The 17,746-nt window shown below is 33.4% G+C and overlaps 1 protein-coding gene across 6 annotated transcripts in view; it reads left to right on the top strand.

Annotated features, from left to right (window-relative positions):
• The window catches only part of LOC142983051 (myb protein-like), a 55,671-nt gene extending 42,586 nt beyond the window's left edge, over positions 1-13,085 (top strand). For 3 of the 6 annotated variants that reach the window (XM_076129859.1, XM_076129861.1, XM_076129864.1), the window contains 11 exons: positions 608-705; positions 1,652-1,786; positions 2,239-2,413; positions 3,529-3,731; positions 4,186-4,277; positions 4,827-4,978; positions 5,465-5,617; positions 6,062-6,153; positions 6,450-6,642; positions 7,125-7,331; positions 7,723-10,189. In XM_076129859.1, coding sequence (XP_075985974.1) covers positions 608-705; positions 1,652-1,786; positions 2,239-2,413; positions 3,529-3,731; positions 4,186-4,277; positions 4,827-4,978; positions 5,465-5,617; positions 6,062-6,153; positions 6,450-6,642; positions 7,125-7,331; positions 7,723-8,304 — 2,082 coding nt within the window. In that variant the 3' untranslated portion in view covers positions 8,305-10,189. Of the gene's footprint in view, positions 1-607; positions 706-1,651; positions 1,787-2,238; positions 2,414-3,528; positions 3,732-4,185; positions 4,278-4,826; positions 4,979-5,464; positions 5,618-6,061; positions 6,154-6,449; positions 6,643-7,124; positions 7,332-7,722; positions 10,190-10,685; positions 10,803-11,262 lie in introns of those variants that run through there. The other 3 variants (XM_076129865.1, XM_076129863.1, XM_076129860.1) reach the window with 3 other exon arrangements.
• The last annotated feature ends 4,661 nt before the right edge of the window (positions 13,086-17,746 follow it).

Raw genomic sequence — 17,746 nt, 5'->3', positions numbered from 1 at the left:
TGTAACTACTGCCACTTAGGTAGTCTTATAATTTTGTAACAAATTTACTCTACAGTTTTGTTTAGATTGTGTGGCAACCATACTATAGTTTTTACCTACTTACTTTTTGTGAGATATCAATGTATAATATCTCTATGACGCGCCTTTTAAGTCGTTTCGGTGATTGTTTGAAGTTTTTTTGCAGTGAAGAGTAAATTGATGAGGTGTGGTTTCTTTTATTAATATTTGTGGTTTAATGAAGACATAGAATAGGTAAATAGACGCCTCTTTGGGCGTAATTGGTCTAGGTATGATTGAATTTCTTTTTTAACTATAACTCTCCCTTTCTGTTAATCAATATTAATAACCACTAGCATTGGTCGACTGCTTAATAGTATTACTTTGTGTTATATCAAAATGATATGTATCCAGGTGATATCTAAGAAATCAATTATTTATGTAGCTACACTATCACAGTTATACCGTTAATGGTTGAATATAAAACCGATTTCAATTATTGAGACTGTGATAGAATGAATTCCTACGATGCTTAAGCCGAATCTTTACAACTAGTGTAGTCATTGTATTATCCTAATATTAATTTGTCTATGTTTTCTTTGTATTCCAGGAGGATGAGAAAGTAATGGACCTGGTTGCCAAATACGGGCCCAAGAAATGGACGCTCATAGCGCGTCATCTGAAAGGAAGGATAGGGAAACAGTGCAGGTAAACAATACATTATTTAATTCTAGTACATTTCGGTAAAAATGCTGGATAATTAAAGTTAGGGTGAAATTCTATCAAGTAAACTGTTTCGCTGCTGTTTTCGAACTAAAACTATATATATATATATGTCTAAAAAGATGTATTGAAATGTTTTGTTTGAATTGAATTCAAAGGCTTGTCTTTAGGCTCCATAAGTTGATTAATTTTTTATTCTTTAAATTTTAGGGACTAAAATACTAATATTACTTCATTTCTTAACATCATGCCGGTAATACTTCTAGGTGTAATTAGAAATATCACATACAGTAAAGTGCGTTCTAGCGTATTGTTTTGATCATGAATGATGAGTATAATAATAGTCAGACTAAAACATTGTTTAGATACGACTGGCGGCTTGAAGTATGTATTTAGGTCAATGTCTAGAGATTATTCAATATAAGATGTACTCATTCGTCTGGGACAATCAATGAATATTACAATTGCTTGTTAGAATTTACAATTGAAACTGAGTGTATTCAAATACACGTAGATTTGAATATTTGTATTTAAATACACTATTTGTGCTTAGAATTGTTGTTAATAGTAATTTCATATGTAATTACGATAAGGAGTTCTTTTCAAAATAGCATATTCTATTAAACTGGATAGACGTGAATTATACTCAGGTTAATCAAGTTAAGATGACTGATTCTTTGGCGACATTGTTTTATGATTTGTAACCTAGTTATTTGTACCTTGTGTTCAAAATCCTTAGTTTGGCTTCAGCTTGCTTTGAAATTCATCAACTCTGAAAGTAGTTTATGTCGTCTACCACACACAGAATCTATTCATCTTTTATAATTATCTGGTTAAATGTTTACGTTATCACACCTGTTATATTTACTCGAAGGTGTAGGCAGAACAATAAACTGTTTACTTGTTTTAATTAAGTTATTGTATATTACAGAGAACGATGGCACAACCACTTGAACCCGTCTATCAAAAAGACGGCGTGGACGGAACACGAAGACAGAGTCATATATCAAGCGCACAAACAACTCGGTAACCAGTGGGCGAAGATCGCTAAGTTATTGCCTGGCAGGTAAGTAATACGTACATTGTACAAGTAGATCATCATTATATTTAGTGTCGAAAAAGAAATTATATTGTGCCGATAATTGTTGCCCTAGTTATAATAATAGAATAGATTTCCTAGCAGTAGGTCTAGGTACTTTAGTATATACAATCGTCTCTTTTGCTTTGTTAGTGGGATTTTATTATTGTGTAAATAATAATGTAAACATACTTTTTGAAATGTCAATTTGATACGTTTGTAAAATCAATTCTTTAGAAGCTTCAGCTGCTTGTAGAAACTTTTAAAAAATATTTTCCATTAAAGCCAATCGACCATACATATTACAGCCTGAGTAGAAAGACGAGCAAAAAACAGTTTGTACTAAAGTAACGCACATGGTTCGTGGATAAGAAAAAAATCTCTTAGAGTAGGATTCTTCTTAGAGTTAAGATTGTGACCATTATTTTTTCTTTCCACAGAACTGACAACGCAATAAAGAACCACTGGAACTCGACAATGCGACGTAAATACGAGCCGGAGCTGATGGACAGCTTCGAGTCGCTGCGCCGCAAGCAGCCGCGGCTCAAGGTGCGCGAGTACAGCGAGCCCGCCGCGCTCGAACCCCACGAGAAAGTCACTGTGCACTACAATGATGTTAGTTTGTGCTTTTTGTGTTTGTTTTATGTTATCTGGTTGGTGAGAAACGGTGGTAGGGGCAAATGATTAAAAAAATAGACGAGATGTCTAACTACCACCTTTAGTAAATAACTGAGACTGGCATTTGGCTTATAATGCATATTTCAGTTTTAAAACTATAACAGCCAAAAGAAAATCTTCGCAATGAGCGAAAAAGCTAGCTCTGAGAACATTTAAAACTAAGATTGGTGACTACCTAAATACCTAATTAAGATTGCTCTAGAGAATTTACTGAAATCGGCAGTATAATTGCTTTGAGTTAATGATTTTTATAGAAATTCATGTAAAGGATCAAAAGATAAAAAAAAAATATAATTGAACATTAACTTAATCTGATACAACTAAAAAAGTATTTTTAGAATACCAACCAGATAATCACATTTTATTAATTTGCAATGTATTTTTGTGTTGACACTATTATTTTGTTGGTTTTTCATTATTTTGCATTTCATGTTTAATGTGCTTGGTATTTGGTTAAGCTTTAAGAGCACAGTAAATGTAGTTACATTTATTTAGTTATGCTTTGGAAGCAGAGTAGTTCCACTCATTTTGTAAGAACATAACCTCTTCATTACCGTCATGCTTTTAATCATCACACTCTGAAATTGGACATTTTTTAAACTAGCTACGACACTACGAAAACGCCTTTAATAAGGTCATACGCCTTATTATAGGCGTTTTTATACTTTAGCGTCTACGCGACGCGATGCGAAGGTGCAAAACAAACGGCTTACCTAACGTCTGTTTTATGACTACATATAACAGAAGTTAGGTAAGTCGTTTCTTGACAAGATAAAAGTTAATTTCTTAATAATATAATAACAATGCCTCTAAGAACTTACTGTAGGTCCCAAACTAGGCTAGGCCTGTATCTTGGGAACCTATAAAATCTTCATACAGTCAAACTACCAGCCAAATGGACTTTGCGTTGCATTGACCACTACCGTAATATGACGGTCTAAAATTGACTGGATATTATAACATTCCTCTTTACAAATCAAAGGCCGTGTCTACACAATCATACTCTGAACCACACAACACAAAACAACAGCTAAACAAAGTCTTTATTCCAGCAGAATTGGCCAGTAGATCCATTTAACGAGTCGACACAAAGCAACTCGTCCAACACGAGCCAGCCTTCGAAGCACGTGTTACACTTCAGACAGTTACTGAAGGACCAACTCAATAATATACAGCAACAGCCTGTGAGGGCCAAGTCGCCGGACCGAGGGGGATTGGTGGCTGCCGATGTGGAGATTGTTGATTCGCCTTTTAAGTAAGTATTGATATTACATGAGAGATGTATTTAACAAATTATAACTATATATTCAAAAATTAGGGGCTACTTTTAATGACTATATGAAGAAACGTTTGTCTTTGAGTATTTAATGGGTAACAGATACCTTTAATGGCCTGGGATTTGTTGAGACGAAACCATTCCTTTTATGAAATGTAGAAAGTAAACAGTGTAAGTATATTTTCAATAGAAACACTACTTATGTTTATTTGTGGCTAGATTAGATAAAGGACGATTTAGGTAAAGATGGGCAATTAGAATATTTCATTGGAATTGTTTTTTAAAACTTTAACAAATATGTAACAAACATCACTACCCGGCTAGAGTCAATAGTTTAGTTTCAGAATTTCAAAGAAAGTATGCATGTTTTCATCTCTAAAAAACTAAAACTTACGTAGGCATATATTACAACTTTGTTTCATTTCACTTTCAGATTCGTGAACATCGAAACCTTACCAACAGACTCTCCACTCAGGAACTATTTAGCTCAATCTTCAACAAGCAATGACAACAATCAGGATGCAGGTAATTTTAACTCTTATAACAAGACGAGGATGTGCGGTGTAATATTTCTCTATCACTCATTGAGTTATGTACTACATGCTATAAACACAATGTTATTATTTAATTTAGTTAGTGCTTGTTTTATTAACTATCTTATGGCTGTAATCTTTGTGGTATGCTAAGCGGTGTAATCTTTCTATATGAGTGAATGTGACAAAGCTCATACAAGGAAAGTTTATGATGTATTTGGAGTAGAACCATTCATTTCAATTTTGATTTACTTTGAAACTAATAATACATTTGAAACTTAAGTATAGGCTAGCAAATCAAAATATTGCTCTAAATTTTTTGCATAATTATGAATGACAAACTCCAGTTCATTTCTGAAAATTAACTACTTAAACAAAATATACTCGGCCTATTTTTGCCTTAAATTTTTTTTCTGATTACATTTTTGGCATAACTGTATAGGCTACTAAAGTTAATAATAAAGTTGATAATTAGTTACATTTCTCCATTATCAAGTAAAATATTTTTCCCATACCTAAACATAAATTATTTCTATTCCAGTAACATACGCAATCCAATCAGAATCACCCAAGGAGATCGTAGTGCCGTCAGTATACACATCGCCTAAGAAACGCCAGCTTGAAACGAGCAGTCCACCTCCGATACTGAGGCGAAAGACTAAGAAAATACAAGTGCTTACACCTACAGCTAATGTGAGTTAATGTATTGTATCGAACTGGTTGTTATGTTCGTATGCAGTTTTGGTATTCAATTATTTCTTTAATAAGGTAACTTTTTTACGGGTAATTGACTGTAGTTAGAATCTAATTAGATTTCTAACAATGTTGTAGTATGAAATATTAAAGGATATTCTTGTGATAAACTTTTTTGAGTATTATTTGATTGTGAACTTTTAGATGCCAGATTTTTTCGCTTTTTATTTTAGTAGATTTAATAGAAAATGAAAGCAATTGAAAATGTTAATAGCATATTGTAAGTAAATATTTAAATGAAGACATCTAGTGCTGTTTACAGCTACTATGTGGTAGCATCAGTGGGCTTTATAAATATTTACCACTAACAAAGGTATTAAATGATTTCAATCACCTTGCTAATTAGATCTAACTACAACATACTATAAAACTAATATTTAAGTATCTAAACGGTCAAAACTAATATACCATTTATCTAATTTCCAGGCATGGACAGACACGCTGACCAAAGCGTTGGAATCCCGCGAGTGTGGAGTGACTCCCATCAAGGCGCTACCGTTCAGTCCGTCGCAGTTCCTCAACTCTCCCGCCGCGCTCTCCTTTCCGCTGGACTCTACACCGCTCAGACATGCTACTAAGGTAATACTACTAAATTCATACTAATAATATAAATTTGAATGTACCTTTGATTAAGGTGTTAATTTTAAAATGCATTGGTCGTTATATATAAAATTTCCATGTCACAGTGTTAGTTACCGTACTCCTCCGAAAGGGCTTGACCGATTCTCATGAAATTTTGTGTGAGCATATTAAGTAGGTCTGAGAATCGGTCAACATCTATTTTTATACCCCATAAGTGACACTATTTTATTATAATTTATTATAATTTATGTGGTAAAAATAAAAACCTTCGGCCGGGTCAGCTATAAATACCGGGAGTCGCCGGTATAAAGATTTAAAAAGTTATTTTTTTTGTTATAACGTATCTTACGCGATTTAGCAAAGCAGTTGAAGCAGTTTGTAGCAGTGAGACTGTGATTTAACTTGAAAAACACATGACTAACACAAGATGGTATTTTTCAGGAATGGAGCGCGAGTCCACTGCTACAAACCCCGACTCCTGTTAACCATGTTACGCCTGGCGGTCCTAGTGCAATCAAGAGCAACACCCCAAAGTAAGTTTTACTTATATTCTAAATACATTTACGCATAGCAGCAACTGTCGTTGTCTAGTGTCTGAGTATTTATAACTGTCCTAATACATTTCGTAATAAAGGAAGTAAACAAAGTGTAGGCCCTTAATCACTTTAATTAATTGATGGTCAGAAGAGTTAAGACATTCAAAATCAAACATTTATTCAATTAGGTCAAATATTGACACTTATGATAGCCATTACATTGTGCTGCAAAATCAATACACATTTTTTATTATTTTGCACATCTTACTTATTACTATAAATATTTTCCACAGAACTCCAACACCCTTCAAGATTGCGATGGCAGAGATCGGCAAGAAGTCAGGCTTGAAGTACGAGCCGTCCAGCCCAGGGTTGTTAGTGGAAGACATCACTATGATGATGAAGCGAGAGAACTCTGATAGTACTGTGCAACTGAACGATTCTATGCTGTCGTCTACAGCCGATCAGGATAATGTTAGTGTGCAGGTATGTATTGGTATTATGAGTGATGTGTTATTGTTAGTTAATGGGTGTTATTTAAATAAGGCAAAACCTAAATTAAGTTAAAAGAATTTTAAAGTATAAAAAGTAAGTTTTTGATGTTGATATGAATATCTTAGCCACGAATATGTCATCTGATGATTGGTAGGTACAGGGTTAGTTCGAGTCGTCACGATGTTTCAGTAGTTAAATTTAAAAGAAGTGATCTTTACACCAGAATAGTACTTGTGTATGTGAGCTCATGCCATATTCCATGTGCGACAGTGATGAATTTAGTTAACCGGTTTCGTAATGAACTATATTAAGAATTTAAACAAAAAATGGCTTTATGTAAAAAGCCACATGAATACGAAACAAGCAACTCTCAGATCAAAAAATCTAGTATTCCCACAGTTGCATCAACTTCTACTCGATGAAAGTCTAGTAGGCACATATAACATTAGCGCTAACCATGGCTCCTGTCGCAGGTGAACGACTCAGGCATCGGCAGCGGGTCCCGGCGCGACAGTTCAGGCGGCAAGGAGAACGTGCCGGGCGCCAGCAGCACGGGCGGCGCGCCGCACAAGCGCGCGCGCAAGGCGCTGGCGGCCAGCTGGGCCGCCGTCACGTCCACGCCGCACAGCCACGCGCCCGCCGTGCGTGTACCCGACGTGTCCTACATCGTCGAGACTCCCGTGAGCACCTACTGCTTTATATTCACCTATAATAACATAGACCAAACACTTCATGCTAGTTGATACAGTTCGTAAAGACGAAGAAAATAACTACACCTTTGCATGGGATATTAAATTTAATATGGCTCCTTGTATCATTTGTTATGTTTGTTTCAAATGTCACTTAAAAGGACGATATTATAAAGTAAAAAAAATCTAATAATATTGAGCCGCCAAAAATCCATTTGATGCTTCGCCTTAGAGATCAAAACACATAATTAAAAACTTTGATTTGTGATTTTATAAAAATAGACAAAATTCTTCCTCCTTCTTTCACTACACTATAAACCAAACCATACAATTGATGCGAGCCACAAACATCACACTAACGAAACATTATCAATTGTTACAGAGCAAAACCCTAGCGGGCGACAGTTCAGTAATGTTCTCACCGCCATCCATCGTCAAGCACTCGCTTCTAGAAGAGTCCACGAGCTTACACAGCCTCATAAGTGCCGACAACACGCCCGACACCAGCAAATACGACGACATTGATATCGAAGCCGTCATCACTGAAAAAACTAAGGTACAACACAGGTCTTTAGTCCCTACTAATCCTGTACCTAACCCTGAAATCTACCCCGAATATACTAGCGAAATCATGCCCTTTAGGGACCTAACTAACGTCGAATCGCCTAGAAGTTTCGCGAGACTAAACGCTGATAGACTACGTACTATAACTTCTAGCAACGATCTCGCGTGCGATACTTTAATAGCTCCGAAAGAAGTGTTAGCAAAAACGCTCGCTGACCATATTTATAAAGTGACCAATCAAAAGCCTTCTACGTCGCGTATAGATGAGATTCTAACCAATAAGATTATGCACAAAAGTGATTATACGCAAAAAGAGAACCAATGGTGGGGAGTTGAGAAGGATACGGGACAAACGGACGAACTGTTCAATAGTGATTATTATATGTTCGCTAATTTGTGAGGGAATACGCTTATTTGAATGGAGTTATTGTGGTATTATCGTTAGTATCGGTAGCTTAAAAACAAACTTTATTTCGTATTTAGAAAGAAAGTCAATTACTTATTCTAATTCCTTCCAATAAAGTGCTGTTGAAAACAAAATTATGTTCTTGCATTGCTACTTACTGTATCTATAAAACTTTCGGTCACAATACGAAATAAAAGTTTTGATCAGTTTGGGCTATCAAGTTTGGTCTCTGGATCTTAAATTAAACTAGGCAAGCGAATACAACGAAATACCACATGCCTTTCATATTGGACTGTGAAACAATTAGTGATTAATACGTAAGAATTAAGTGTACTAAACTAAGTCATAAGCTTAACGATTAATTTCGAATTGCGGATGAAACAGTACCAAAATGGTTTTGACGAAACACGTCCAATCGGTTTAGAAATGATAAAATTTCTACCTTATTTTCGTTAAAAGTAAAAATGTTTACCGTTTTGGTACATAGATTACTGTTTTACTAATAATCGTACGCGTGTGAACGGATACGCGATAAACGTGGTTAATCCACAAAAATAATTCGTTTAATTTGATAAACTTTTCGTATAAAGTTACGGAATCATTGCGGTTTCCCACGGGAATTTGATTATCGACTAATCTGAAGTAAATGGATTGCTGCATGAAATAACTATCGATTTTAAAAATCATGACTAACTGTATTTTCTAATTGAAAATTTGACTAACTTTGCATCGTGGAAATCTACTATTAATTAAAATTATTGTTTGAATCATCTCGAATATACATGATTCTTATTTCGGTTGTATTTTTTTATCTCGATTCTTATAGGTAGGCTTCGCACCAAACTTATTATAACGTTTAACGAGATTAGGACATAAGGTACCAAAGATGAGGTTTTCATCAAATGAACTATTCGTTTTTTTTTCTATTAATTTAATATATTCTTAATTCTCTAGTTAAAAAAGTAGTTGTAATTCAAAAGTATACCTCAAGATTACCATGCACCAAATTGTTTAAGTGTTACTAGTTGTAATAATTTCAAGTATTAATTTGTAGGTTTAAAATGCTTGTTCTTAGTAACAAAAAACAAATAAGTACAAAAAAACTGAGTACTCAGTATTTAACGATAGCTTCGCGTTGTTCGAATAATTACGGTGAATTGTAAAAATATCGATTTTATAAAGGTTTTTCTTTGGATACGGATTTTAAAAGAAAAATTCTCGAATGATAGGCGTTGAAATTTTTGTACTATTTCGATTCTATTGCGAAAGTCAGGGCTAACTAACTTACCCCGAGTAGGTGACCTGTCCTTTCCTTGTATTTATTTATTAGAAATTCTATTATTATTAGTATTTTGCTTTGTATTTTGCCTTAAAATTATTAACATTTTTATACTTTTTTAATTTAACTTCTCGGATAACGACTAAATGCTGTCGCATAGGTTGTGGAATTTTGTATTTATTACAGTCACTTTTTTTTTGTTAAATTTATAACAATTTTAATATCGGCAGCTACTTAAGAGTACTTTATTTGAAATAAATAAATGACATTACCCTTTACCCTATCCTACCATATTGCTTCTCCAACCCCATTCCCGCCACAATATTGACAGGCCAGTGTTGAATCTTCTAAAAAATACTTATTTATTTATATCTTGTTATAGCAATTGTTTTTTTGTTACTATTTATGTTTTTTAAAAATGTTTTAATTTATTCTGTAGCGGTAGTTTGTATTATGGCACATTTTTTGTATTATCGATGTGTTTTTTTTCTTTTTTTTATGAGTAGTTTAGTGTTTCTGTCAATATTGTTTGTGTTCCAATCCAATCCAAAAGAGATCCGATGTCATTTTTTATTTCAATAAATGTATTGTCAACATTTATTTTTTGTTTGTTTTTGTTTTCACCCTAAACATGCTTCATCATCTTTTGTTTACTTATTATTGTTTTAGAATGTTGCTGTAGATATTTGCTTTATACAATGGTTTAGTTAAAGTTAAGTATTTGTCAGTTAAGGATTAAAATGATTATAGTTTAGAACTATATTTTTTGTAGTGCAGTTGATAGATTAAGTAGTTATTGCTTGTATTTTTTTTAGTTTGACTAAGTTTAAGTTCATATCTTTTACATAAAGTAACAGCAATGTAAATGCCAAATAAAAACATCAAATTTTTATTTCATGGGTTATCCGATATTTATTCAGATGTATTGATATCGACCATAAATTTATCTTGAAGAATGATAAAGTAAAATATTAGAATAATAGTAGTTGATACAAAGATATGAGAATCAACAGATTACTTCAAAGTTTACTAAGAATAGTTTAGATAGGACTTATTTATTGTAAAAGTATTGCACCCTAACAATTTCCTATTATAGATATCTCGTGGTAACGGAGACTCGGTAGTCGTGAAGAAATCAGCGGTGCGCTCCATCAAGTTTGACCAGGACCCAATGGAAGAGATTAAAGAGGAGAAACCAACCTCGTTCTTACTGGTTAGTATGATATTTACATTTTAGTGGTAAAAATCTCTATTAGAAATAATTATCACTTCTCGCCTTCTCCGCTCTAACGGTGAAGGAAAACATCTTGGTGAAACCAATGTCTTAAATTTGTTCAATACATTTCTTGAGGGCATGCAAAGCCGCACTTGGCAAGCGTGGTGGACTCAAGGCCTAACTCCTTCCTCGTTCGGGAGGAGACACAAAAGTAATAGAAGGCTTAGTTAATTGATTCATTAATTAGGTTATAATATGTATGAGTTGGCGTTAAGTGCATTTCATTACTCTTCATTCTTCACTTCAGTACGAATGAAAATATATTTGTTTAAGTCATGAACTTAACCCTTATATGTTATAGAATTTTATGGGCTAGTCCATGCAGTCGAGAAATAATATACCAGTATAATTACGATGAAATCAACGTAATCATGTAATGTATTTTTATTCCTTACAGAGCGACTACAAATGGCAGACCTTTGCGTGCGGTAAGACTCAAGACCAACTGGACCTCACGATGCTAGCTCATCAATATCTTAGGAAAACAGCTTTGAAGCCACGGTCATTGAACTTTTTATAGAACGTTGAACAACTGAGTTCCTTGGGTATAACAATGAAATATCAAGAAATTATTTTGACAAAATAAAAGTCAATCAACCTTTAATAGAAAATGAAGACTAAGACGATACGCACCATACATTCTTTTGTCAATCGCTAAGGCTTTATATGATAGCCGTAAAGTTATTGTAATAATCAGTTAAATACATCTAATGGTACTGGTATCCATGACTGGTTAGCTCAATCAATATTAAATTTAATAGTGGCCTTAAATATAATTAAGAAAGCAGTAAGCAAGTAGTGACTTCACCAGGCATATGATCAAGGGTAAATCTAGATTTAGTTTTTCTGGTGTACAGAAGAAAATGTAGAGAGTTTTTATTAGTCTGTAGGGACTGGTATATATGGGATAGGTTGATATGGATATAGTTCATTCACGTATGCTGCGTATGGCAGACTGTATTGGTAATGGTATCAATTCAAAATGGAGTTTTACCTCAATTAGATCAAGATTTTATTTTGTCTACGAACCATGCTGATTGTGTTAGTATTGTCAAATATATGAGGTGAAAATTCTTGGGTAAAACCTGCATTTTAAATTGAATTTACATTGCCTATTGTTGAATAGACTTAGAAGGCAATGCCACTAAAATGTGTCGTTAGCAAACTTCAATTAAGTTCTATACGCTTATTAAACTAGTTAGAAAGTTTAGTTAATATAATTCTAGCATAACTTTGTATATAAACAACAAGTGTGATTCTAGTTTTAGGACTTAAATGAATGATTTAGTTTAAAATTTCAATGTAATAGTTTAGTATAAAGTTTTAAGCTATTTATAGTTTAATTTTTAAGTTACTTTTTCTATGTAATTTGAATTTTCTACTGCATTATTTTATAAATTCATTATGTCGATGTTAGTTTTTTAGAATATATTTTTAAGTGGCGTTTTTGTGTGTGATTTTGTGTCAGCACTTTTTAAGATTTTTAGCACTGTTTGTCGAACAAAATATTTATACGTATCGAGGTGTTGGGGCGTAAAATTTATTTATAAATTTCAGTGAATTTTTTATCATGGATTCAGACTAAATTCATTATAGTACACCACGACCACCATTAACAACCTTTTGGCATTCGAGAATACATTTTTTATTATAAGTGGGTACTTATAGACTCGGTAATCCAACAATTAATCCAATAAATATCTGCATTTTGCTTTTAACCCTTACAGTTTTTATTCAACACATATAAATAAGTTTAAAAGAGTACAAAATAGAGCTAAGATTAATTGAAAGCAATTGTAAAAATAGCATAAGTTAAGTGTGACTTGTTATGTCATTTGGGTTAGAAATATGAGAGATATCGCATAGAATTACTCAAAATTGTTTTATACTACATACATTTTTAATAAAATATTGATTTAGGGACTATATTTGTGGTTCTTTTTTACCCGGCTGCGCGAAACAAACGGAGGGTAATGTTTCAGATTGTACAAAACCGCTGGGCGGAACAAGTATGCAGTCATTTCTAGAGTGATTCGTGTGATCATGATTCATTTTTTTATTAATTGATTTGATATAATTCCCCTAATGTTTGTGCTCGTTTAATTCTTAGTGGTCAGTCACATCTACCCACATTTTTTTAATAAGTTTTGTATAAAATATAAATGTTAAGAGGCAATATTTATACGAATTATGTTAAAATATTATATTGTATGTTTTTAATTGTGATGTCTATTCTATTAATTTACACCTTCCCCTTAGAAGATTTTCTTATACTTTTTAAACGGGTATGCGATAACTTTTGATAATTTTCCGATTTATAAACTCCAATATGATTATTGCAATTAGTTATCTTGTTTCCTTTTCAAGGGCTTGCAACTGTAGGACCAACATTTTGGTTTCGTGAAAATTAAAAAAATATTTTAACTTTATATTAGTTGTCTCGAAGGAATAAACTTAACTTATTAAACAGCATCCTAATCTCATAAAATTGATAGAGAAATTCCAACACAACATAAAATTAAATTAAAGTCATCATTATATCCATTGTTTTCTAACATATCCTTATACAATGGTTTTTTAATAAAATAGAGAAGAATGAGAAGAAAATACCTGAATAAAAAGGCCTATCAAACCCCTTAATTTTTTAATTACGTAACCTAAAATATACACAGCTATCTAAATTATAGCACATCTATTAACAGAGTAAGTAATTTTCAGCATGTTTTTGATACTTTTTACTTGATTGTAATAGCATTCTTAGCATTTCAACCTCTTTCAAAGGTGTAATATTAATTTAAATTGTGTGTTAAGATTTAGTCTGTAGTTTAAGCAATTGCCATGTTTTATTTTATACAAAGATTTTAAACGTTTTTATTTTGTGACAACAATATATTGTTTTAGCGTGTAAATATAATTTAAGTAGGTTTATGGATGTCTAAGTAAGAAAATAAATGGTTTAATAGTACATTTGTAGTATTATTTTTGAGTTATGATACTTGAATCTAGGCATAGATTAAACTCTCTATACCTACTATGCTATCATACCCGGTGCGAAGTACTAAGTCGGGTGCGACTGTGTAGCTGTGAGAGATTCGACGGTTACCGTATCTTTACTAATATTATAAAGCTGAAGAGTTTGTTTGTTTGAACGCGCTAATCTCGGGAACTACTGGTCCAATTTGAAAAATTATTTCAGTGTTAGATAGCCCATTTATCGAGGAAGGCTACAGGCTATATATCATCACGCTACGACCAATAGGAGCAGAGTACCAGTGAGAAATGTTATAAAAACGGGGAAAATTATGATTCTCTTATGTTATAATATATTTGAAATTTGTTTGCCAGACACAATTTCACGGCTAAACCACTAAACTAATTAACATGCAATTTAGCGTGGACTTATTGGAAAGCCATCGAACATTGGTTTGTATTTTTCCAAAATATGTTTTTGTTTTACCCATATTAGGAGCGGAACCGCGCATGTTGATAAGAATAACGCCATAATAATATGAGATACTTACGTTCTCAGTAAGTTTTATACAAGCGACTATATTCCATCTAAATAACATTAGTTTATCATTATATACAAGCATATATTTCGTATAACGAGTCCAGAGGTAGTTCCACGGTCCCCGATGTACGCTTTAATTAATGGATGGTGACCAAAACTGCAATTTATGTACGTAAACGCTAAATGCATCTAAATTACGATAAACAGTGAAATGCACAATATAAATGGAATAACGGTGTTTATCGCTACACCACACGTACCTACTCTATTAGTAGGTACTAGGCAGGGGCAGGTAGGGTAGAGGGGTTGACTCCCACTTCAAATTTAAAACAAATACGTTCCACAACCTCGATAGTTCTTTACTGCTACAATTTGTCGCCGTGTTTATGGATATGATTAGTGTAAAAGTTTTTATTTCATAACCTTTATTTATTGAGCGACATACTTAATTGAAAAAAGTTCAGGCTTTGCAAAATTGATACTTACGAATAGGTTCTAATTAAGTTTAATGTTTAGCTACCAGTTTTCGCTGCTTATTAAGTTTCATCTTCACTTATTCAATCCGATTTTAAATATCATAAAGTTTTAAGAAATCGCCGCATTAGCATTCTTTTATCTTTGCATACTGTCAGTGCGACCTTTTTTTGTATTAACGAGGGGGAAATCTTCTAAAGATTTGTCTGTTTAGAGTTACTACTCGGCTTATGTCGGATTCCTACCGACTAAAACCGCCCTCGACCAACCAATAACACTCTTCAGAGAAATTCTGGTATTGCGATTTGCTATCCAGAGAACCGTCAATGCGACCTAGGTGATTTTATGTATGTGTGTACGTAAGATAACACCTTAGTACTAAAGTTAATGGAATATAGTACACTAAACTATTAATATTTAGATGAACAAGGTCAGCATTTACAATCTTTATCTTGCCTCCCAACTCTAGGTAGTAAATTCCACCCCTCATAACCGTATCTCAACTCTAACTTTATGTAAATAAGTTGTGAGCTAGTGTCACGATACTGTCCCGTAATATCATCAGTAACTGAAACGTCTTGCGAAATTGCCTTCTGGCTTCAAACCGAGACTATTAGCATGGGCTGAATTAAATTGTCGGGGTACTACGCGGTCTGTACCGGGCGGAAGCGGGTTGCTAATGAAGTAATTGGATATTGGCTGCGTGTATTTATTAACGAAGTTTGTTTAGAAGTATAATGGTTTTTATTTTTTGGAGGTTTTCTGCTTCTAATTTCGTTATATGATGTTGAAGAAAGGTAACCAAATTTAACGTTTTGAAAAAACGACAAACTATAACTCTAAAGAGTAAATTGGTAAATTGAAAACATTGTTTTGAGCTATTTGTCTCTTAATTTAGTGTTTAGATAATATAACTGCGACATTTTGGTTGAAATTCTTCTTTCCTTATTTCATTTTCGTACTCTCACCAGCGTACCTAAAAGGCTTTTATATTTGAAGCGTCTATTTTTAAAAATCATAACACCCTCGGTTACTGTAAGTACCTATCTGCATTAAAGGAACTTCTTCAAGATTTACTAGAATCAATTTATAATTTAAGCAAATGGAAATCGCAGCATCAATTACAAACACAGACGAACAAAAATCAGCACCGCTTCATTACCACCAAAGCCTCACCCGTAACATGGTACTCTGCAAGCAAAATTGAACGGTGTACAACATCGATTAAGGTCTTAATTACTTTGACCTGCCCCCGGGCCCAGTCGAACGGTTGTAAATTGGAGTAACATGGCCCAAAGCAATTAAGATTGCATGTCACTGGTCTAAATTTAGTTAAAGTCCTCCGACAATTTATCGGTCCGTTTGCGTCACGGTTATCTATCTTATTTACAGCATTATAGTGCTTTTGAACGCTAATTGATCGTTGCATCGAAATTATTATAAGCGCGGGACCTGAGAGTAGAAACTTTTGTTTAAAGGAAGGAACTGAGTTATTGGAAAATTGATACGTAGTAGGGAAGCAAGATTCTCTTGCTAATGAGCGTCAGGCTGGGTATGATTATGATGATGTTCTTTTTACGATTACCTACCTAATAAATTCTTAGATTTCTTCGTATTAAATTGACTAGAAAATCAAGCAATTTTTTTTTGCCCTGACGGTTTCTTACTAGTAAAGCTTTGATTGGTGACGGCAAAGAGAAAACAAGCAGTGAAATAATATGTTTACTCCAATGAAATATAAATACGGCATTAGTTTCGTTGCAATTCAATCTTCCATCAGGATTGAATCAAATGGAAAATTGGTTAAAGACTTTCCGGTTTGAGTGAACTAAAGTTAAGATTATAACTATCACGGAGCAGTGCCGCGGGCGTCAAAGTTACTTGCTAACTATATTAAGTTACTAGGGATACTGACTTTCCGAGTTGACAGATTTTATGAGATATTTCAATTATTTCCTGAAGGAAAAGTGGTATACGCGAGATAGGGATAGAAGCGCTTTCTATTTAATTTTGTGTTTTTTTAATTAGTTAGAAAGTTGTTTTATGTTAGTTACTTCCTACAAATAATCTGAGAAAAAATCACTGACTTCAAAAAGGAGGATTACTATGCTCGAATGACTATTTTTTTCCGATTTATAGGATTCAGTCTGGAATGTCTGCTTATGTTATCTGTTACACGAAGTAGACAGCAACTGATTATGAGCCGCTGGGTTTGCATTTTTGACCAGTGCAGTGATCGTACCAGAAAATGAAATACTTTTTAAAATACCACCTACCTACTAGTAATATTTTTTCAGATCTTTAGGTTGTTTAAACAAGCACTCTTTAATATTATAAGTACCTATATAAATCTCCGACAGAATAGCACCTTAGCGGATTGTAATATTGATTGAATTCACCGTATCCGCTTTCAAAATTACAAACTAAAATGTGATTACTTCCTCAAAATTTGCTAAAGCTGCGAAACTTACTAACGCTGTACTTAAGCTTAATAATAACGCAAATAGTGTTATTATGCTCATATGAGCTTATACACTTAATTATTTCGTATACCAACTGACATATCCATTTAAGTTAAGTAAGCCTTTAACATAAACGGCAACTTATAGACGCAAATTAAGCAATATGTTGCTGTGTAATGCCAAAAGAACGCAATGACAACTATAGCGCGATTCTCTACAATCAGTAGGTACTGTCAAGTATTGAAAGTTTTATAGTTAAAATGTGCTGGCAAAATAGTTCCTGTGATACCCGCTAGAGGCGCTGATCAGATTTTCATACAATTGAATGTAGTCGATGGTCGTCAGTGGTAGAAAAGTAGGTATTTATCCTTATTGATGATAAACATTACAAATTATTAAAATACTATTTTTTATAACTTATACCATTGATAAAT

This window comes from Anticarsia gemmatalis, chromosome 23 (assembly GCF_050436995.1).
Source record: "Anticarsia gemmatalis isolate Benzon Research Colony breed Stoneville strain chromosome 23, ilAntGemm2 primary, whole genome shotgun sequence".
NCBI lineage: Eukaryota > Metazoa > Arthropoda > Insecta > Lepidoptera > Erebidae > Anticarsia > Anticarsia gemmatalis.
Note: the sequence above shows the minus strand (reverse complement) of the source record. Positions and strands in the feature narration are given on the sequence as shown.